The sequence below is a fragment of the Amblyomma americanum genome, chromosome 7 (genome assembly GCF_052857255.1).
Source record: "Amblyomma americanum isolate KBUSLIRL-KWMA chromosome 7, ASM5285725v1, whole genome shotgun sequence".
Lineage (NCBI taxonomy): Eukaryota > Metazoa > Arthropoda > Arachnida > Ixodida > Ixodidae > Amblyomma > Amblyomma americanum.
The window spans coordinates 141417598-141439993 of NC_135503.1; the positions used below are offsets into that span (position 1 = coordinate 141417598).

The following is a 22396-nucleotide window of genomic DNA, read 5'->3' on the forward strand; positions in this document are numbered from 1 at the left end:
TGCTGCCGCAATTTTACAGCGTCCCGCAGAACACTGGAAATTGATCTGGGTCTCCGACAGGACAGTATCACGTGCCTGGAGCATGCTCTGTCTTTGCCAAAAGTTGGTTTGGTTAACGTCCCAAAGCGACTCAAGGTATGAGGGACTTCACAGTGAAGGGCTCCGCATAATTTCGACCACCTGAGGTTCTTTAACGTGCACTGACACCGCAGAGTACACGGATCTCTAACATTTCGCCTCCATTGAAAGGCGAATCTTTGCCGAAAGTAACCGGGCTGAATGGTTTGCTTCAGAGTCATGCTTTAGCTTTCTTTCACACCAATTTTTAGTGCTACCGTTTTGTTTTTTGGGGGTTTAGGTGGTCAGTCATGCCTTGCGATCCTTTCCCTGAGTTTCTAGCTATTCCGAACCCAGCCATCTTAATACACCATGGCAACACGCGATGAATAGCTGCGGGGGGATTCAGTTGCCTTGCCTGATACGTTGGTATATACCAGGGGTTTCAGGGAAGACTTTAAGCAATTTTCAAAAATAAGCTTTTCGAGGTAAAAATACATTTGCGGCATAGTATTACCACTGTTGGCCGACACTGGAAAACCGGCGAATCATCCCAAGTATTATGCTGGTTAAGTAAATTCTTATAATTAACGTTTTATCAATCACAGTTAGACAACTGGTTGCAATTAGAGTTTTGTAGCCGGTCGTTACTAATAGCCATATCGGTTTTTAGAATTCCGAAAACGCGATTATCCTCGGCGCTGTGGACCGACAAAATTTGACCACATCTTGCCGAAGTACACGTGCTTTCAAAACCATGCAGGCAAAGTGACCTCCCCAGTCTATGTAACTAGTTGAAAAAGCCAAATTTTGTCGAACCATAGCGCCAAAGATTTCTAGCGTTTTTGAAATTTTAAAAACTGATATGCATATTGCTAACGACTTAGCCACAAATATCTAATTGCAACTAGGCGCCTGACTCTAATAGTTAAGAAGATAATTATTAAACATTAGTTAACCAGCTTACTCTTTAAGAGGGTTCACCGGTTTTCTGATGTCCGCCAACACATGTAATACTATGCTGAAGAAGCCATATTTTTATTTCAGAAAACCTAATTTTTTACTTAAAGTAAACACTACGTAAAGTCTTCCCTGCGCACCTGGTATATCACAATGGCAACCAAACCTGCATTGAAATCATGCCTATTCTTTCTTCCTCGTCACCTGCGCCCGGTGCAAAGCGCAGTTCCGCGGCCAGACGTCGGTGGTGCCCCCGTCCAGGCTGACCACGGCGGCGACTAGCTTCAGCTCGCGGCCCATGACCGCCGTGCGCGGAGCTGGCTACTCCTCGGCAGCGTTGCAAGGTGGGTGTGGACACCCGTGCGCACTACGCGCAGTGGTCACGGGGAGGAAGCAAGCCCGCATTCCCGGTTCTTTATTTCAAACTTCTACATACCTGTGTGTTTGGCCCATGCAAGACCACATTCTCAATACAATGCAATATTATACAATACAATACAGTATGATACTATACAATACTACAGATTCTCAATCCAATCAGAAGAATGAAACACCCAAGTGTTGGCAGCCGGGAAAATGACGGCCCAGTAATCCAACAAAAACACGTGACAAAAATACAGCTGGTGGTAGCGAATTCCGATCTTCTACTGTTCTCGGAACCCGCCGCGGTGGCTCAGCTCGTGTACTCAACCGGAGTGCCCGGGTTCGAGCCGACCGCGGCGGCCGCGTTTCGAAGGAGTCGAAACGCAAAGGTGCCCATGTGCTGTGTGATGTCAGTGCACGTTAAAGATCTCCAGGTGGCCGAAATTATTCCGGAGTCCTCCACTACGGCACCTCTCTCTACCTTTCTTCTCACAGTTCCTCCTTTTAAAGCTTTACTGGCCGCGAACTAGCGATTTCGCTGTGGCGGTGCTCCGAGGAGGCACATTACGTCACAACGCGCGCCTCGCCGTGGAGCCGAACCGGTGTGGCCTAAAGTGGCCGGGCCGGCGGTGGCTGGCGCACTCGCCGCGAAATAGAGACGTGCTCCAAGCCTCAGCCAGTACGGTCAGAGTGTGACGAAGCTGCCGAACGCGTCGGCGGTCAAGCGCAGTTATATAGAGAGTCTCGCTTTGGCCGACGTGACGTCGCCGTGCAGCGCGCGCGTCTTTCTCCGGAATATAAACGCACCTTAACAGAGCCTGCGATTAACCGCTAACCAACGTATTCGGTGGCGGCATCTATACAGAGGCTATACAGGCAGTCTAACGAAAAGAGCACATTGATGAAATTGAAGGTGTCAGCAACTTCCTTAAGGAATCCCCATAAAGGCACCCCACGTGTGTGTCCCGTCGGTGCGAATAGGACAGGCAAATGAGCACTGAGATGCCTAGTAAGCACAGCTACCAAAAAAGGGTGGCTTGACGATTTGAAAAAGAAAAAAAACATGAAACAAGCTGATGCACGAATAAGTGAACAAGACCGATCCCACCAGACTGTAGAGAAAGAAATAGGTTATCGCGACGCACGGGTTCCAATCGGGAACGCCATACGAATGTCGCAAATATTCTGTGCATCACCTGCACTTTCTTCCTCGCACAGTGGAGAACCTGCAAGACATAGGCAAGTTTTGCAAATGAAAAAATGTTGTAGACTTGAGCCCGAGCAAACACTGACAATTCGCTACCCATCCAAGCCTGGGTTTGTCGCCTCATGGAGACTATCTGTGAATCCCAGTAGGCGCCACTGTTGCGAATTTGGTGAAGAGGAATCCCTAGGTACTGAAGGGTCCCGCAGTCCCAGCTTATGCCACCATAATGACTTGGCGTTGTACCCCAATGGCCCAACCAAAACCCATTGGATTTATCTAGATTAAGAGCCGCATCTTATACCTCGCAAAACTGTTCAGTCGGATGCAATGCCTCAAGCACACTCTTTTTGTCAGAACAAAAGAGGGCGACATCATCTGCATAGGCTAAAATCTTGATTTCACACTGCGCCAGGGAGAAACCACGGATAGACGTGCAGTTAATAATACTGAGGCAAAGGGGTTCAAAATAATATGGCAAACAACAAAGCGATAATGGACAGCCTTGGCGAACAGATAATTTCAATGGAATAGGTTTGGTTAGCTCTTGGTTAACAATTAGCCTTGTATAGGACTCCTTATAGCACAGTCTTAGGCCCTAAGCAAAACATCTCCAATATTTGCATGCTCTAAGACAGCAAACAAGAAATTGTGACGAGCTTTATCAAAGGCCTTTTCAAGGTCAATCTGAATTAGAGCTAGTTGTCCGATCTCATCTGATACTGTATCCACTACTGAACGTGCAATATGAATATGGGTTTCGATGCTTCGGCCTCTGATACCGCAGACCTGATGCGTGCCTATTAAGTGAGCGACAACTATCTTCAGACGATTGCAAAGAACCTTTGCAAAAAGTTTGTAATCTACATTTCGGAGGGAAATTGGACGATTTCCCTCATCTGTTTTCAACCGATTTGAATCTGTGCTTTTTGGAATTAATGTAGTATTCACAGAATAGAAAGTGGGAGGCGAAAAACCAACATCGTAAGAAGCCTGGAAAATATCCATCAAGACAGGCGCTAGGCAAGCGGAAAATGTTTTATAGAACTCGTTAGTAGTGCCATCTGGCCCAGGAGATTTCTGAGCCATCAGGTCCGAAATGACAGATTTAATTTCGTCCAAAGTGATAGGCCCCTCCACTACAGCACGCTGCTCACCCCCAAGTCGGGGCAAGGCTTCGAATAAGTGACTGTAATCTGATGTCACATTTGTGACCGTACAACCACCAAACAGCTTCCGATATCATCATCATCATCATCAGCCTTACTACACCCACGGCAGGACAAAGGCCTCTCCCATGTCTCTCCAATTAACCCTATCCTTTGCCAGCTGCATCCACCCTTTGCCTGCAAACTTCTTAATCTCATCCGCCCACCTAACCTTCTGCCGCCCCCTGCTCCGCTTACTTTCTCTTGGAATCCACTCCGTTACCCTTAAGGACCAGCGGTTATCTTGCCTTCGCATTACATGCCCTGCCCAAGCCCATTTATTTCTCTTGATTTCGACTAGGATGTCATTAACCCGTGTTTGTTCCCTCACCCACTCTGCCCGCTTCCGATCTCTTAACGTTACACCTATCATTTTTCTTTCCATGGCTCGCTGCGTTGTCCTTAACTTAAGCTGAACTCTTTTCGTTAGCCTCCACGTTTCTGCCCCGTAGGTGAGTACCGGTAAGATTATGCTGTTGTACACTTTCCTCTTGAGGGAAATTGGTAAACTGCTACTCATGATCTGCGAGAATTTGCCATATGCGCTCCACCCCATTCTTATCCTAGAACTAGAACTAGAAGCTTCCGATAATAATCAAAGAAACCCTCAATAATACCAGGACCATCGCTGTATGTGCAACCACTATATTGAATTTCCAATATTTCTTTAGCTAGAGCAGTCTGCCTTTCATCACTCAGGCCCGATGAGATGGTTGCTCATCCGGAAACCTACGGGTCCTTGGTTTTATCAAGGCCCCTTTGTATCTTTCGGTTTCAAACTGCTGAAGCTCTGCTTTTACGGCAGTGATTCTTCTACATAGGCACCTGGGCCAGTCCTCTCTAACCCATGTAGCTCAACCAAAGTACGGCCGAGCTCTCGAAGGCGATGTCTCTTCAAAAACGCTATTCTTGCTAAGACTTCGATAGCAATGTTTTTGTTTCTTGTTTAAATAAGTCCAATTTTTGAAAAACTGAGAGCACCGCGTGACCACTTGACCTTTAAGGAAGTAAATACAGCACTTTTGAAGATTTCATCTGAGAGCAGGCAGGTATTAATCTTCCACAGCTCCCATCGAGGATGGAGTATGCGCCGATTGTACCTCCCTATCTGAAGAGACACCATGCAGTGATCACTGAAGAATATGGGCTGCACTGCAGTAACCAAAAACGCTGGATAACATGTCTGCTGAAACGTAAATCCTGTAAATCCTGAAAAAGAGTGAAATGAATGTTATGTTCCTTATCTTGCCCAACATCCACCAGGTTGTATTCGCATGCCAAATCAGTAAGTTAAGCAGCACTAGAGTCGTATCGCTTACTTAACACTGCTCGGTCTTCATCCCTACAAACACAATTGAAATCACTCAATAGCATAATTTTACGATCCGTGCACAAATGGTCGACTAGTGGCAGGAAAAACAGCCTACTATCACGCTGCTTTACAGGGTCATGAACACAAACAATTCGCCACTGTACACCTGAAATTGCGAGGTAACAGCAGATAAGTCACCCGTCATCATCTGTGCTATACGACACGGCAGTAATTCCCAGTGTGTTGGCCAGGAACAGCATGCACCCACCTGATAAGCCTCTCGAGTGACTAACAATAGCATTGAATTCTGACAAAAATGGCCCGACAGCAGCTTCAGTCTCCTCATCAGAGGACAGCTTGGTTTCCTGGATGGCTGCCACACTCACACCCCATTTGTTTGAAAGATGACGTAACTGATGTTGCCCGATTACGCAAACCCCTAATGTTAAGGGTAGCGACCTGAAATGCTGTGACGCCTGCCATTTTCGGTGGTTGTGTTATTGAAGGCCATCCCCTGCACTGGGGTGGCTGGCCTTCAAATCGGCGGCCTGTGGGGCAGACATCGCCCTTCGTTTTGAGGTTCCCTTCCCGTTGCCACCACACCAGGTGCCTTGTGCTCATCGCCATCGACACACATCTCATCATCTGCAGGACAATTCAAAGGTGCACTGTTGTCCATCGCCTCATCTGAGACAGCCGACCAAGGCCCATGAAGCCAAGTGGACCACGACGGCTCAACCTTTAACCATGAATAAAGGCGCATCTAGTGAATGCACTCTTTCGATGCAGAAGTCTCCGTGCATTGGCTACGTATATCCTGGCCTAACAGAGCTATGCCATCAGCAATTATATCCCTTCCCTTACGGCGCGGTTAAGGTCTCCGCCGAGATTTGTGAGACAGATACTGCGCCATTTCGTTTTCCCAAAAACCAATTTTCATTTTTCATTTGTTCTGGGAAATAAAAATGCAAGTCGATTTCGCTAATTAGGCCAAAATATGTGCGCTAGCATAATGCGTTTCGGTTAGACGAGATCCGTCATGGCTGCCGAGCGGTGCGGACGTGTGTCGCATCGGCTCCGCAGTTTTTGACAATTCCGGACCGTAATCCACAGCGCCACCAAATTTTATTTGTAGCTGAGAGAACTCACAAGCTGGACCGCCTGGGCACCAGATTCTGGATGGTAGGACCAAATTTTGCTCCTTATCGAACTTGGAAGCTGCGATTCTGGCGGCGTCCCGCCAAGTCTACCGGTAGGCCTAGCTTCGACTACGGGAGCACATCGGCAGCTCGGCCTAGCACGGCAACGGTGGTGCGGCCTTGAAATCGACCCCGCTCTGCGAACTACACATTTGATCAGACCATGGAAAGATTGCCCCAAAACTTCCCAGACGCAGTAGAGGACGAACTCGACACCACTGACTCCGAGAGCTCGGTGAGCAGTGATGACGCGACGTCCGCCATGCAGGAGCCGCCCAACCCTTACAACAATGATGCCAGCTGGGAATTGGCCTTGTCCAAACAAGGTGATGGTTCGGGCTAGTGGGTATGCGTTATGATCCATAGCGCAGCAACAAAACAGGGGACAAACACAAGCGCTTGTGTTTGTCCTCTGTTTTATTGCTGCGCTATGGATTATAACTAGTCCAAACGCCAGAAGAAGCTCCAAAGGAAAAACAGATGGATCGCTGCGGGAAACAACCCTACCACCCAAGACAATCCCGGCGGAGAAAACTCAACTCCAGTTACCCCGATCGACGGAGGGCCAGCCGCCGCCGTCAAAAACGCCAACGGACAAGGAATGTGGCATCAGCCTAGGCGCAGGCTGCCTCCGCTTCCTAAAAATGACTTCAAAATTATCCTACGACCGAAGAAGGGACTGGCTGTCAGACTGCTTCACATCCACCAGGTAGCCCGCGTTGTAGTCGCAGCATGCGACCACCAATGCAAAGATGAAGATTTCTTCATCAGGCTCCGACCGGGATCTAATGCCATAATCGTAAGCACCCCACATGAACCAGCAGCACAACTCGTGAGGCCCATTACCAGCCTCAAATTTGAGGGACGCACATTTGAGATGAACACCTACGTGGCCGCGCCGGAAGATGTCCAACGTGGCGTGATACATGGAATAGATCCCGGGACGGCACTGGAAGAATTCAAGGCCCATTTAGGAGCGCGCACCCAAGGAGTCGCCATACTCAGCGCCCGGATGTTGCGAAAGACTAAGACAGCCGTCATCACCTTTGACGGACCCATTATCCCAAAATACGTTATCTACTACGGGTGCGAGACGGCATGCTACCCGTACCGCCCAACGTGACAAGTGTGTTATGTATGTTTCCGGCAAGGTCACCCCTCCGACGTGTACTCCACACCGAATGTGCGCGTGTGTAGCGAGTGCTGAACGCAAAACCCGCCGACTGACATTCCTGCACTCCCAAGTGCGTGGTCTGTGGTGAAGCCCACGCTACCGGGTCGAAGGACTGCCGTGAACGACTAAAGAAACTCAGAAACCAGCGAAGCAAGACCGCCCTCAGCAACGATAAAGGTGGAAACAGCAGCAACAGCGGCGAACGCGACAGCAGACGCCGCACCCACGGTGACCGCAGCAGACGGCTGCGGTGGTTCAGCTTGGAGGGGGAGACATCACGGAGCCGTTCGGGATCCCGCTCATCACGGAACCGCTCGCGGTCCCAGTCGTTTCGCCCCCTGCCGCCCCCCGCGGGAACGAATGGCGGGAACCAGCAACGGAAGAACGAAGAAACCGGATCCGCCCGGAAAACAGCAACAAGGTGAGCTGGAGAGCCGATACTCCCGGCGTTGCTCCGCACTAGGGTGGGACAAGTAACAGAAACAACATCAATACAAATAACGGACGCTACTGTGACCTTGAGCATGGAGACGCGGAGAAAGCACTTAAGCGCGAACTGGAACTTTCCCGCGTTAAACAGAACGAGTTGGAACGCCAAATTGGGGAACTCACAAAGATAGTTCACGACCTAACATCCAATGGCCCCTCGCTGTCAAACGCTACACAAACGCACTCCTCGATGCAAATGAGCGACGAGGAACGCTCAAACCTCAAAATGGAAGTACAACAGATGATGCAACAAATGATGCAACAGATGATGCATCAAGTACAAAGCCAATAAGCAGAGCTGAGAAGGGCCTTCCGCAAACAAAAACACACAGAGAACATCAAAGAAAAGGTCTACCACCACACTGCGTTGGCAGCTCTCGCCAATCAATCAACGTCCCAGGGAACTAACAATTCCACCAGCTCAAGAACTTGAATTATGACTAACAGGAACCAAAGCAATCAGGACATCTTAGCCATATGGCAATAGAACTGCAGGGGCTATCACAAGAAGCAAGACCTCATAAAACAATTTATTCACTCGCAACTGACACCGCCTGAAGTTATCGCACTTCAACAAGCGGTCGCGACACCCACTATCACGAGATACACATGCTACGACAGCCGCATGACGGGAAAGACAGCGATCTCAGTGAGCAAGGCAGTCATGGCCATCAGTCACGACAGCCTAGCCGACACTGACATAGAGCATGTGATAGTAGAGATCATACCGAAAGAGAAAAGGAAAGGGGAAGTGTATTCATCGTCAACGTGTACAGCCCGCCGAAGCAAATAAAGCAAAACTTTTTGAACTTTTTCACGGTGCCCACAAACTAGAGAAAAACAATACGCTAATCATCTTGGAGTACTTAAACGCCACGAACAAGAGCTGGGGGTATCAAAAGGCAACATTAAAGGTAAAACACTAGCCGAGGTTGCGGATAACTTCAACTGCAACCTGCTCACCGACCCAGCAACCCTTGCCAGGGTTGGAAATAGCGTCAGCATCGACACCTGTCCCGACCTCACATTTGTAAGAGGAATCGGACAAACACTATGCGAGAACCTATTGGAAAATTTAGGCAGTGACCACTACATACTCAAGACGCAAGCAACCTCTGACAGGCTGAGACGCCTGTTGGGCACGGCAAAAATAACGGACTGGAATGCGTTCCGAGAAGCATGCGACAGTAACCTTACCGAGAATGGCATACAGTCGATAGAGGAATGCGGAACTATGCTAAGGGTTACGCAAGACAAGTACACCAAAAGCATAAACCGAACGGCGCAAGCACCCGAGGTAGACGCTCGGCTACTCAAACTCTGGGATGCTAGGCGCAGTCTCACCAGGAGATGGAAAAAACAAAAACATAAAAGAAAACTCAAGCTTTAAGATCGCTGAAATTACAGCGAAAGCAGAGGGATACGCCACACAGCTGGCAAAACAAAACTGACAACAATTCAGCGGTTGTCTTAGTGGGTCGCTAAGCACGACACGGACTTGGCATGTCCTTAGATCGCTCCTTGATCCGACTAAGACAAAAGCAGAAAACAATAAAGCTATCTACCCGTTGATTCACCAATTCGAGGGCACTGATTCGGAACTCCTCGACAGAGTGTTTGCCAAATGCTTTGGTAGCACGAACCCGCCGACCTATACAGGGGAGTGCCGGGGAGATAATAACGCTAATCTCGACAGACCCATCACACGAGAAGAGGTCTACGCGGCCATACGAAACGCCACCAGAAATACGGCCGCAGGTGCGGATAAGATCAACAACGCACTCACCCGCAACCTCAGCGATGAGCTGGTCGCCGAACTGACCGACTTCCTCAACAAGCATTTGGAAGCTGAAACAGTCCCCGAGGAGTGGAAACATGCAGAAGTGGTGACAAAACCCAAGCCAGGCAAGAAACTGCTGATAGAAAACCTCCGACCGATCTCGCTTACGTCATGCCTGGGAAAACTATACGAGCCAGTGGTTACGTAGACTTCAACACTACATGGAAGACAACGAACTATTCCCTCACAGCATGTTCGGGTTTAGAGCAGAATTATGAACTCAAGACGTACTACTACAATTATATGGAGTACTTCGGAACGTTCCTAAGGACGGAGCAAACGTAATAATGGCCCTAGACATCAAAGGGGTTTTTGATAACATGAGTGACGAAGCAATCTTAACGGGCCTGGACGACCTGAACGACCTGAACTGCGGGCGAAGAATTCACAGCTACGTCAAAGCCTTCCTATCAAACAGAACTGCAACCATCGATATAGGAGAACTTGGTCGGAGAAGTTTCGAACGCCTAACAAGGGAACACCTCAAGGGTCGGTCATGGACTGGCGAAGCAACTAAAAGAAATCGCGGCATACACTATGCCATTTATGCCGACGACATCACCATATGAACTTATACTGGCTGACACGGTGAGAAATAGGATAGGCTAAAATAAGCGGCCACCTGCGTGGAAAACTACGCCAAAGCAAGAGGGTTAGCGTGCCCGACCGAAAAATCTCAGCTTCTACGGGTGTGAAGAGGAAAACAGAGCCGAACAGTCCCTACCAGGAAAGAGCTTCGACTAAAAGTCTACCTCGAAGGAGAACCAATTCCGGAGAAAACACTCATACGAGTCCTAGGGATGTGGATACAGTCAAATAAACGCTGTACTCATACCCTTGCGCTATTAAATGCATCTACACACCAAGTAGCCCGCATGATTACGCGCATCTCACATAGACGGCATGGCATGCGCGAAGAAGACACACCACACTCAAGCTGGTCAGGAGCCTAGTGGTCAGCCGGGTGACGTACAGTCTCCCGTACTGCAATCATATCAAGGGTGAAATACAACAGGCGGACGCGATTTTACGCAAAGCGCATAAAATCGCGCTTCGACTACTTTATAACACCTCAACTGAAAAGCTCTTAGCCTTGGGACTCGCTGCACGTCGCCCAAATGCGCAGACTGCAGCAGACACCCACCGGCAGAGTTCTCTTAAAGAAACTGGGCTACACCGAGCAAAATTGGGAAATACTGATCTCCGATGAGTACCGCAGCACGCTCAGGGTGGCACCTATACCAAGAAATATCGACTGCAACCTCCACAAAGACCGCAGACAGGCAAGGGCCGACCGCTTTCAGCAAACACACGCATCCCAGGATACAACAATGTACGTGGATGATGCCACATACGCGATGACCACTGGACACGACACCAAGAACGCAGTGGCAACTGTAGTCAACTAGGAGTTACACAAGATTACCAGTGCCTCATTGCAGGACTGCACGATAGCCGAGGCTGAAGAGGCGGCCGTCGCTTTAGCGGCAGCGGAGGGCTATCGGATTGGGCCGTTACTGACAATTCTTACTGACTCACAAGCAGCCTGCCGCAACTATCTTTGCGGCAGAGTCGGTCACAGAGCGCTCCGCGTACTCCGCTCTGTAGACTGCAAGACACAACAGACAGATGCAGAACCGATCAAACATAAGATCATCTGGGTACCGGGGCACACGGGGGTGGCAGGAAACCAAGAGGCAGACAGGATAGCTCGAGGATATACTAACTACCGAGCATCCAACGTAAACGACCTTCAGGAATCTCTGCCAGTACCTCAGGAATACTCGGCCATACTGAACAACTACAAAGGCAGCAGGATGAGGTACCCACCACCGCACAAATCCTTAAACAAAGAAGAGGTTGTCATTTGGAGACAACTACAAACGGGGTCATATCCAAACCTAAACACACTATGTAAAATCCACCCCACACTTTACGAAAACAAGTGTCCTTGGTGCCATGAAAAACCTACATTATATCACATAACATGGGCATGTCAAAAAGTCGACGTCGTTCCAATTATACCAAACCCAAGTGCGGAGCTACGGGAGGGTATGCTCTCCAGCGACTGCCGCGATGACCAGATCGGTCTGATACGGCGAGCTCAGCTGACGGCAGCATCCAGCGGAGCCCTGGAATAGGGGCAACCGACCATTGCGGACATGGACTCACCTGAACCGCATAAAAGCACTTGTGCTAGAGCTAAATAAAGTTATCCTATCCTATCGGGTAGACATTGGCAAGAAAGCCACTAGGTGAACATGTGAGCAGTGGCACAAGGCAGGTGCTATGGCAGGTGTTGCCATCGGTAGGAATGGGTTGCTTAGGTTGCGTTCAGACTCAGGTCGCTCTTACAGAGCATCCTCACAAAATTAAATGGGCTGCCGCTTTTACAAGGTGGGCAGGCGAGTAGTATGCCACAAAGCCGGCGACACAGACACACGAAGACAGATAGACGGGTAGGCAGGGCAGGGCAGGGCAGGGCAGGGCAGGGCAGGCAGGCAGGCAGGCAGGCAGGCAGGCAGGCAGACACGGGCATGAAGCAGGCTAGATGACAGACGGCTAGGCTAGCGGAGAGGATGGAAGTTTCTAGTCATTGAGCGTATCTGAGCTCTTAATGAACGGAAGAAATTCGGCGGCGCAGATGGTGATAAGCTCACAGGGCTGTTGCCCTGGTCAGACTGCGCCCTTTTTAAACAGACACGAGACATTCAAGATAACAATCTCTCATCGATTCCGAAGACTGCCGAAGGCCGGAGCAGGTTCTTGGACAACTCGTGGAGCTGGAAATTGTGCGGAAATGGAGAGGAGAGGGGGAGGGGCGTCATATTTGCAGTGTCCATCTTTAACATTATTCGCACAAAAAAAATTTCGAGGGACACTTAAGCTCCGTTTTAAGGATATGACGCGACAGCGTTAATGAGTTAATGCTCATATGTGCGGAATTGGTCATTCTCTACTTAACATTAATATATCCCTTGGAGCCCTCGTACCACTTCTGGCGAAGTGGTGCACCGGTTAAGCGATAAGCCACTGCCCTGCGATGGCAGGTGCTGCCACCGGTTTGTCTTGTGCGACCCCGGTTGCTCTTGGCGAGCGGCCAATCATTAATTTAACTGCCACCTGCCACAGTGGGCAGTTTGCGCACAACCCGGTGGGTAGGTTGTCATTACGCCGCAATGTGACGTGATCTACGTGGCCCACCTGCCACCTATATTGCTCGTCTGGGGGTTTTTCGTGGATTGTTCGCTCACGGTCAACGACGCCGGATATTCTGCGACACGTACGAGCTCCTTAACGCTGTCGCTTTAGAAGGAGGTGCTCTGTGGAATAGAAAATTCATCACTCGGTTGAGCACCCGCCCCCTTTCCGGCCATGTGCGAGCGCTGTAGAATTGGTCGCACGTGATTGCGACTCTTCGTCAACAACGTACAAGTTTCGTCTGGTGACCGTACGGAATACAACTAGTCCCCGTGAAGAGGAGATGTGATGGGGTTTTGTGCCGGCGGTGGTAGACAAATAACACATTTTAGAATGGTACAAACCACAAACCATCGTGGCAGAACTACTTGTATCTTGGTGTAAATTGAGCGGAGGCCATAGTCGTTTACCTGCCGCTGCGGAAATAGAGAAGCCCTATGGGTGCTGTGCTGGTTGACTTCATATCTTTATTTTTTCTGCGCTACACAACGCTGGTGCAGAGGCGACCCACATAGTTGACCAGCATAGCCTGGATTCCTTGGAAGACGGAATTAAAGGAATAATCTTTACTGAAAGAAGTCCAGCACGAGGTCGGATGTGCTTACGGAAAAGAGGGGAGTTATTAGTGCCCGCCATGCAGGCCTTCGGCATGAAGTTCCACATCGAGGTCTCTTCATGGCTACTGCATGGATCAGCCTAATCTACTCCTCAAGAGATTAGTGAACCGATAGGCCGGACAGAGCTTCCTCGGAGAGCTCCCCCTTCTCCTGCGTTCCACCTTGTAGCGTTTCCACGCTTACAGTTGTAAAATTTGTGCGGTCCACCTGGAGCGGGCAAGGGGGTTCATTCGTAAACGAGGCCGAGCACTCGGCCTTCCTTTGATTGAGATGTCCACTACCAGCGGCCATTCTCAAATGATGCGCGCTTAGATACGTCAACAAATAAGTGATTCCACCACCTCCTGCCCTTGCTGTTGGCTAGAACCCTGTTTACGCTTCAACTAACAAATATGATAATCATATGCTTTCTAGTTGATACCCTTGGCAACAGCCTATATATACGCATGCAATATCGTCACGTGCGCTGAAAATGAAGTGGAAAGGAGGGGAGGGGGTGTCTCCTAATTTTTCACAGCGGTGTACATGCGCAAGAGCAGAAGATGTCGCCGCTGAATTCCAGCTTTATTTGGCGTAACAGGAGGCGCAACCAGCGAGGAGTCGCATTTCTCCAGTGGCGGTGTGGGGTGTTTGGAGTAGCGTCTAGTGCTGGACCTCGCACTGATATTGCTGTTCGCTGCCGTGTAGCGGTGCCTGAGATTGCACTGCATTATGAGAATAGATCACGAAAAAAATTGTTATCCTAATCTTTCTTGAGATCCGCAGAGAGGCGCCATTACAATACGTACGCGAGAGGCTATCGTTTCTTGGCTGACACGTTCTTCTATACGTCTCTTTACCTTCGCAGGTCCGGTGGGCAGCACTTTCGATCCCTTGGCACAAGCCAAAACATCGACGCCCTCCTTTAGCAGTTCCAAGGAGAGTACCAGGTCAGTGACAGATTATCGGTTCCTCAACACAAAAGGAAAGGAAAGGGCATGTGAGCATCATGTCTGCGATGGACAAACAACAAAAGCTTGGATACAGCTTAAATAAGAACGCGTGACAATAGTGTATTTGCCTCAGCTGTTGGCAAAATGTCAGCACCAGCCGGACTGATTTCGCATAGCTCTTCCTAATCGCAATTGAGTGTTCCCCCTCTAAGTGAGCGTAGTGCATCTGACACGAGCCGGTAACCAGGCGGACATCACCTTAGGAGGTTCTGAGGGCTGGTGTCGTCAATTGTCCCAAACGCTGTTCAAATCTCCGTGCCAAATCGTGATACCTGACCGTACAGAAGATATAATTAGTTTGAGGTTTTGTTTTCGTTCTGGAGAAACAGCCACCTAAGCACATGAAATGCTTCAAGCGGCCTTTGGAGAAGAAGTGCTGAGTCGTACAAAGCTTTGGATTGGTTTGCGCGGTTAAAAATAAGAGAAATTATCAGTGAAGATCATCCTCATTCTTGGCGCCGTTAACAAATCTAACGACGAGTATGTCGAAAAAGTTTGTCAAAAAGTCAACGACGATCGTCGGCACGCAACTGCCAAGATTTCAGAAGCTACAGGTACGTGTTGGAGCTCCTGCCAGTGGATTTTCCCCGTGCATTTGAATATGAGACGCGTTGCTGCGAAGTTTGTTTCTCGCCTTCTTTCTTCGTTGGCATCCTTGCTTAATTCAACGCACTAGCTTATCACAAGCCGTCAAGATTATACGGTTGTGATATCCACTGCCCTTGAGTCTATCAACCCTAGCAGAGGCGAAATCTTTCATCGAATGATGCAGAATTTCGTAATGGCTGCTTTTGGACAGGACATTGCGATTCTCAACTTAACGCACATCTCCAGATTTCGGTATTGATTAAAGGGATCAAGTTAATCTCTGATCAGCTTTCAGGAGAACCTGTTCCCCGGTCCACCTGCATGCCTGTTACAACTGGAGCCCACCTGGGCAACATTTTCTTTATGTGGCGCGTGCAATACTGCAGTCCGGTAGTATTCCAGGTAGAAAAACGTTGCCTCCACCGGGTAACACGCGGTGTTACTCGCCTACATTTCCTTCTCTCCTCTGTCCGCAGCCCCGAGGAGAGGCTCAAGCAGCTGGAGGGTGCCGTCATGGAGCTGGTGGAGCAGAGCTCCATCTCCGCCTCCAAGCAGCAGTACAAGCTAGTGAGTGCTCGAGACATTACCGCCTTTGTACGAATACTAAGTTGGGACGGTTAAAAGAACGAAAAGTAAAAGTTTCTCGAACCCTGCCGGCCACCCTTGTACGAATGCTAACACGGTGCGAAAGAAAAAACTTGAAAAAAAATGGCTGTGCCAAGGTATACGAAGCAGAAGGCAACCCTACCAGTGGCCGATGTCGACGAGGAAACCATTTTCCGCTTGAGATACTCTTGTTGCCTGTGCCGCTGCTTCTCCAGATGTACTTCCCGTTCTTCATCGGTTTAATCAACTCGACAAGCCAGCTTTGGCGACTTATCTCTAGGAAACTCAGCTTCGTGACTTGTAGGGATCGCTTGAAGCAGCCCGGCGGCGCCTCCAATGCTCAGTCGAACTCGTCCCGGTGACTGGTTCTGGATCCATGTCTCTGCGGTGCGGCGAGCGCTGGCCTTTATTTAGCAAGAGCAAATCGCGTGGTTAGTCACATGACTGGAGAGAGCGAGCGGTTGGAGCGGCGAGACGAGAGGTAATAGCTGCGACATGTCACATGGTACGACCTCACAGCCACACTTGCGGCGAGCCTCAATTTAGAGGTTAAATCCAAGCGTCATTTGACGTTCGCTTTACATGATGCGAGAAGTGCAGCTTTTCGCTCCAAAATTGAAAAGTGTGCATCGCTGTGCACAGAAGGGCATAGCTAGCATGCGGCAACTGTCACTATCAGGGCAGTCCGCCAACGGCCCCGGTAAAACAAAGGGCACGTGTATCACGTCTGTGCCAAGGTTGATGTACACTGCTATCGAAGGCTCCATAGATGCCCATTATTACAAAAAAATGGCGGCTCATGGGCACCCCAGCACCCCTGGATTTTGGGGGGCAACCTACGTACGTGTGAGGTTGAATGACGTCATGCATACGTATGATTTAGGCGCTAATTATAAAGCGCTCTTATTGATAATCCGCATATTGGAGCCCGTATCTCTTGAAGGTTGCTGCCTTTCAGCGCGCGCCAACATTTGCCAGTCAAATTTGCTCGAGTTTGCGCTAGTTATGGCCTTGTTAATGTGCAGTTTGGAGCCCGATGAAAGTGACTGGCAAAGGAGGCAGCATAGAAAGGCAGCAACACTTCCAGACACTAGCTAAGCATGCACGATTCCTAGTGCAAACACTTTTGAGTATGCCAAGGCATGATGCACAAAGCACTGGCTCAAGTGTACAGTTCACAACAGAATGTACGGCAAGTATCGTTTTCATATTGATGGTTTATTACATCAACTAAACAAATGCAGTGATAAAGCACACCAACAAAAATGCATGTCACAGGCAGCACAAACCGTAGCACTGTTTAAGCTGGCTAATCATGTCAATGGTTGCAGTGCAGACAGGAAAAAGCCATGAAGTGCAACAGATGTTGCCAGTTGAAAGATTTAAATGTAGAGAAAACATGCTATGACCACTCCAATTGAGGCAGAAATGACATCAAATAGGTGCATCAAGATACACATGGGGCAAAGAGCACTGGGACTACTCTTCACATCACATTTCTTCTACTGAAAGAATATAGCAGCTATGTTTACACCTGCATGACAATATTAAAAACTAGGTTTTAGCATCAACAAACCTGCTGAATGCTAGAGCATTACACTATACATAGGGCCTGCAGACAACCTCGAGACGTGCTTCTTGTCGCTAACCGGAGTAATTTGAAGCAATTCTAATCAAGATAAAGCATAGATGAAGTGCAGTTTACAGTGAAGTTCAAGGACATTCACATGGCAGTAGAGGATGTGATCATTGTACTGTATGTCATAGCATAGTCAGATAAAGCTTAAGCGCTGTTCTGTGCGTTTTATTCTGTAATATCGTTGTGCTCCGAAAGATCGTGCTAAAAACTTCAAGGAGATGCAGCATGCCTGTTTATGGATGGCTTTGTAGCCAGTGGCGCTGAGTGGTAGTTATGATGACACGGTTGAGTTCGTAATACGCAGACGGTTCGGAGTGCTTGTAACAAACCCTCAGGTCACGCAGCTGGCACGGCGTCTTCTCCAGGCTGAGATTGCGGCAGAACTGCACCTGCGTTTTTTACCTGAACATGATGCAGCATGCACGTTATACAACTGCACCGAAATAAATACCGTATACTCCAAACGTCAATATGCCATGATTCCTTTCACCTAAATGCAGTACATTATATCTGAACTATGACAGTATAAGCTCGCGCCGAGCCTCCGCGCCTCAAGAGTGCGGTTGCGCTCGCTCTGATACCACGCGGCTACCTGCTTCTCTGTACTCAAAGAGTGACGAGAGCGAAGCAGCGAAATGAGTTTAAAACTACATTGCCGGTCATGTATATGTAGAACGGCAATAACTATACTGCTGACCTAATTCATCTAAGGCGCCGTCAAGGCGCCGCACTTAAACGTGGCTGAGTTTCGATACTATAAGTTGCGAGGGGATCCACAAATTGGCTTCACGGTGTTGGAAAACCCATTAATGTCATGCTCAGAGCTGTTACGCAGCATAGTTGGTTTTAAATTGGCCTTGCGGTCGGTAGAAGACACGAGGTTGCTCCTGAGATCCCGGTATCAAGTTCACGTTGGTGACAGTCGGTTGTACGAAACTAACTATAAATAATACTCTTCCACACACCTTAGGACTGAAAATGCGTTCCCTGCGGTTTACTTAAATATCCCCGATAACATGAAGCCAAGTACGCATGAAACGGTTACAGCTACGAAACAGGCGCGAAAAGCCCGGCAAAGGCTTATCTAGAGCAGCCGACAATGACAAGAGCTCACCTGTGAAAGTCCAGCGGGAAGCGGTGTAGTAAGACACAGACGGTACGGTCCACGCTGTCGCAATGTGTCACGGAGCAAAGTTTCTCCACATGCCGCAAGCTCACCTTGAAATGAAGAGCTTAGGGGTACAAAACCAGAGCGCGAAGCGTGACACAACATCGGGAAAAGGTTTTGCACTGGCCGCACACGGAAGGAAACGATCGAAACAATAAAACTACCGCAGCGGTGCAGCGGGGTGCAAATCTTACCAAGCGGTGGCAGAGACGCTACGAGCGAGGACCGGCGAGCTTAAATTATACGCTTTCCCAGACGAGCCGTAGCAGACAGCTGGCGATAAGGATACGCTTCGTAAGATCCTGCCACTGGCCGCAGACCGAAACAAAGTCTGCAAACTCGCGCTGAAAATGCACCACACACTCATAAAGAGGGGGCGCAATAAAGCGTTGCAAAAAAATTAAAAAGTCGGCATAGTGTTCTGCTAAAATCATTTACCTATTTTAAAAAACCGGCCATTGAAATATTTATTTCTTTTAGCTGTTTTATAGCATTTTAATTTGCACTTTTATATTTTCTTATATGTGTGTTTTGCCCCCAGATTCTGGCTGTACTGCAGTCGCGCTAAACCGTTTTTTGGCCCAGCCTTCGCCACCATTGTATGTCCGCCTTGTCTGTGCTACTGTTGCGTAGAATTCGGTTGATGCGCACAAAGCGCGCCTAGCAGACGCCCAGTGGCGGGTGACGCACGGGCTTCCCAGTTACGCGGCCAGTGCGACAGGAAGGCTGTTCGAATCGCCAACGTGCAGTGTTTCAGAGCCTTTTTTGGCAACGTCTGCTATATTGCCAGTGCCAGCGACCATGTGCACGTATGCTACCTGAGTTACTTTACTGCCACTGCTATATTTCCTGGGGTTTGCGTGGCTGTCTATAAGAATAACACTAAAGGCATAAGGAGCTTCAACACGAGCGGAAGCGCACTGTGAGAATTCAGGCACTTATTACTCCGAAAAACTGCTTTAGAAGCACATTTTTTCTATTTTTCCTAAATAGCCTTTTTTTTCGTACGAGTAGTATCATTTACACCTTTTTAAATTCAACGCAGTAATGAGAGCAAGCTGTTCTGTTATGCAAGTTAGTGTTCCCTTTCATACTGTGTCTGACTGTACACTTCTTTGGCACGGCCCGTGTTTTTCACAAACCGCATGCGAAATGCGCACCTTTGAACCACACACTGAGTGGTGCTCATCGTCGTTTTGTTTTGAAGTGACAGAACACCAGGGCAACGCTAGTCCGGGGGGGGGGGGGGGGTCTCTCAAACATAGCTGAGCAATGCAAAATGTGTTGAAGGCTACGAACATTCACGTTATTATGTGAATATTTCAGCAGATATTTGCAGTGCACTACCGATCACAACCGAGCAGGACGTACAAGCTGCGTGGAGCTCCGAAAGTGACATGGACCACAGGTCTTGTTTCTGGAGTACGGCGGTCGAGTCGCTCCCATCACACTGCCGCTGTGCTTGCGCTCAAGCTCTGTCTAGAAAACCAGCAGTTTCATAGAAATTGCCCTGTCTTCTCTCCGCAGAGCACCACGCGTAAGAGAGAGACAGCTCTTTAGTGAGAAAGCATACATATTACCAAGCGTCTTTAGGTCGTCGACATACTAATGGGCGACGAGTTTAGAAAATAGTGAAACATAGTAGAATAAAAACAAATTGTGATTCCGAAATTTGAGCATGGACACATCAAGAGGTAATAAGCAAAAATTTAAATCTTTTCCGAACGGTCAATGTCTTCGGGATACACAAACAGAGGGCTCTTAAAGACTGCTTCCATGCTGCGAAGACAAAATCATACGTGTGTCATCGTAAGTGTTGGACATCGGCGCAGGTTGCGCACTGAGAAACGAAACGAAGACGCGCCTCCGAACGCTTATTCCACAAAGGTTCGAGCGAAACACTCGGGCACTTGGTTTGAATAGCTGCCGCGAGCTAGCCTGCAACCTGACTAAGAGACGTACGCTGTATGCGACGAGAAATTGTATTACACCACCCGCAACGGTTGTACGACGAACGGTTGCGTCACAATTTTGACGCAGAAATTGGTTTTCGGTTGTTCGTAGATGTTGGTTGGCCCGTAGAGTGAGGCAACATCCGGCCAATCACGACGAAATCCTACGAGCGAAGAGCTGCGCGTATCGTCGCTGCACTCTCTTTGCTTTTCGAATATCGCCCTGTAGATGTCGCGCGCATACCAATGAAGGGACGACAGCACACCCGGATTAAGGGTGTGGTGCCACTGCAAAGGCGCACTGCATAGGCAACTCGGAGAAGCTTGTGCTCATGCGCGTTTGATCTGATCCGGAGCGTATCGTGCACTCTGCACCGGTCCCGGATTTCCGATGTGCTCTAACTGTCGAATAAAGCAGAGGTTTTGCGTACACTCTAAACCTGAAAGGGCGAAAGTGGTATTAGGGTTAATCTTTAGGGCTTGGCGTGACTTAGGGCTAATCATCTGACACGGAGATTACATGCTTCACTTGGACGCATCTCATCGGCTCTTCGCTAACAGTATGCAGAAAGCTATGTGGCAGAGAGCCTTGCCTGCTGGCACCTATGTTTGCTGTCGGCAAAATACTGTCTGCAAGCTGGTCGGGAAGCTGTTCATTATGTATCACCTAGCGCATTCCCCGATGACCGTAAGTGTGGGCCCCCTGCCACTTTCAGGCGCTGGACCAAGCCAAGGATGCGGTGGCCAAGGAGAAGAACCTGTCGCGGCAGAGGGAACAGGCCGCCTCCGAAGTCCCGCCTAACCTGGACCTCATGTACTGCGTGAGTTAGAAACGCGACTGAGCATTCGGGTAGCTCGCTCGGTTGCGCAAATGAACTGTCTCATATTGGCGGTTTCTTATGCGAGGCGCAGTTCTAACGGTCGCAGACTGAGGAAAACGATGGAAACGGGCGTTTCGTGTACCGAGCCATCCTTATGACCACCAGCGACGTGAAGCCCAAAGCAAAGCTGTGCCTCTGTTATGATCTCTCGTAGCTGTCCGGCCACTGCCTCTCAGCGGAATGACGTCATCACTCAGCTTGAACACCACATCACTACCCACTTCGTTTCCCCTTCCTTGAATCTACTCTACTCATTCTAGACCACCGGCTAACAGGTGTACGCAAAGCATGTCGGGCTCAAATTGACGTTATGCTTCCTCTTAGTTTAGTGGGATGTCACCGACTCTACCTTAATCTCTAATCAGCTTTGCTCGTTCTTTGATCCTGAATGTTACACCTGCCACTTTCCAGTTCATGACTTACTGCGTTTTGCGCTGTCAGATTTGGGGCTCATTTTGCGCTGTCAGATTTGGGGCTCATCGCTGCCTACTTATTTTCGGCTTTACAAGCAACCGTGCGCATGATCCATATATTATACTTTTTTGGGATATCGCTTATACGCTGTTCGTAATTTCTGTTTATGGGTTTGCGGGCGCCTATCGCCCCAAAGCGACTCAGGCTATGAGGGACGCCGTACTGAAGGGCTCCGGAAATTTCGACCGCCTGGGGTTCTTTAACGTGCACTGACATCGCACAATACATGGGCCTCTCGAATTTCGTCTCCATCGAAATTCGACCCCCGCGACCGGAATCGAACCCGCGTCTGTCGCGTCAACAGCCGATTGCCATAACCACTCAGCCACCGCGGCGGCATGTTCGTAATTTGAGAGGCCTTACCGGATGTTCTGGCGCTCAGCTTTATTCTCCTCCAATTTTTCGTCGCATTATCCCCATCAAGTCACAATCTTTTCTGGCCACGTGTTCTTTCTGGCTGCCTTTAAATTCC

The 22396-nt window shown here is 49.1% G+C and overlaps 1 protein-coding gene across 1 annotated transcript in view; it reads left to right on the forward strand.

The window, feature by feature from the left end:
* nompB (intraflagellar transport protein 88-like protein nompB) overlaps positions 1–22396 on the forward strand; it is a 97748-nt gene that overhangs the window by 8046 nt on the left and 67306 nt on the right. Inside the window, exons 4-7 of the mRNA XM_077629452.1 lie at positions 1244–1361; positions 14472–14553; positions 15681–15771; positions 21286–21390. Coding sequence (XP_077485578.1) covers positions 1244–1361; positions 14472–14553; positions 15681–15771; positions 21286–21390 — 396 coding nt within the window. The remainder of the gene's footprint in view (positions 1–1243; positions 1362–14471; positions 14554–15680; positions 15772–21285; positions 21391–22396) is intronic.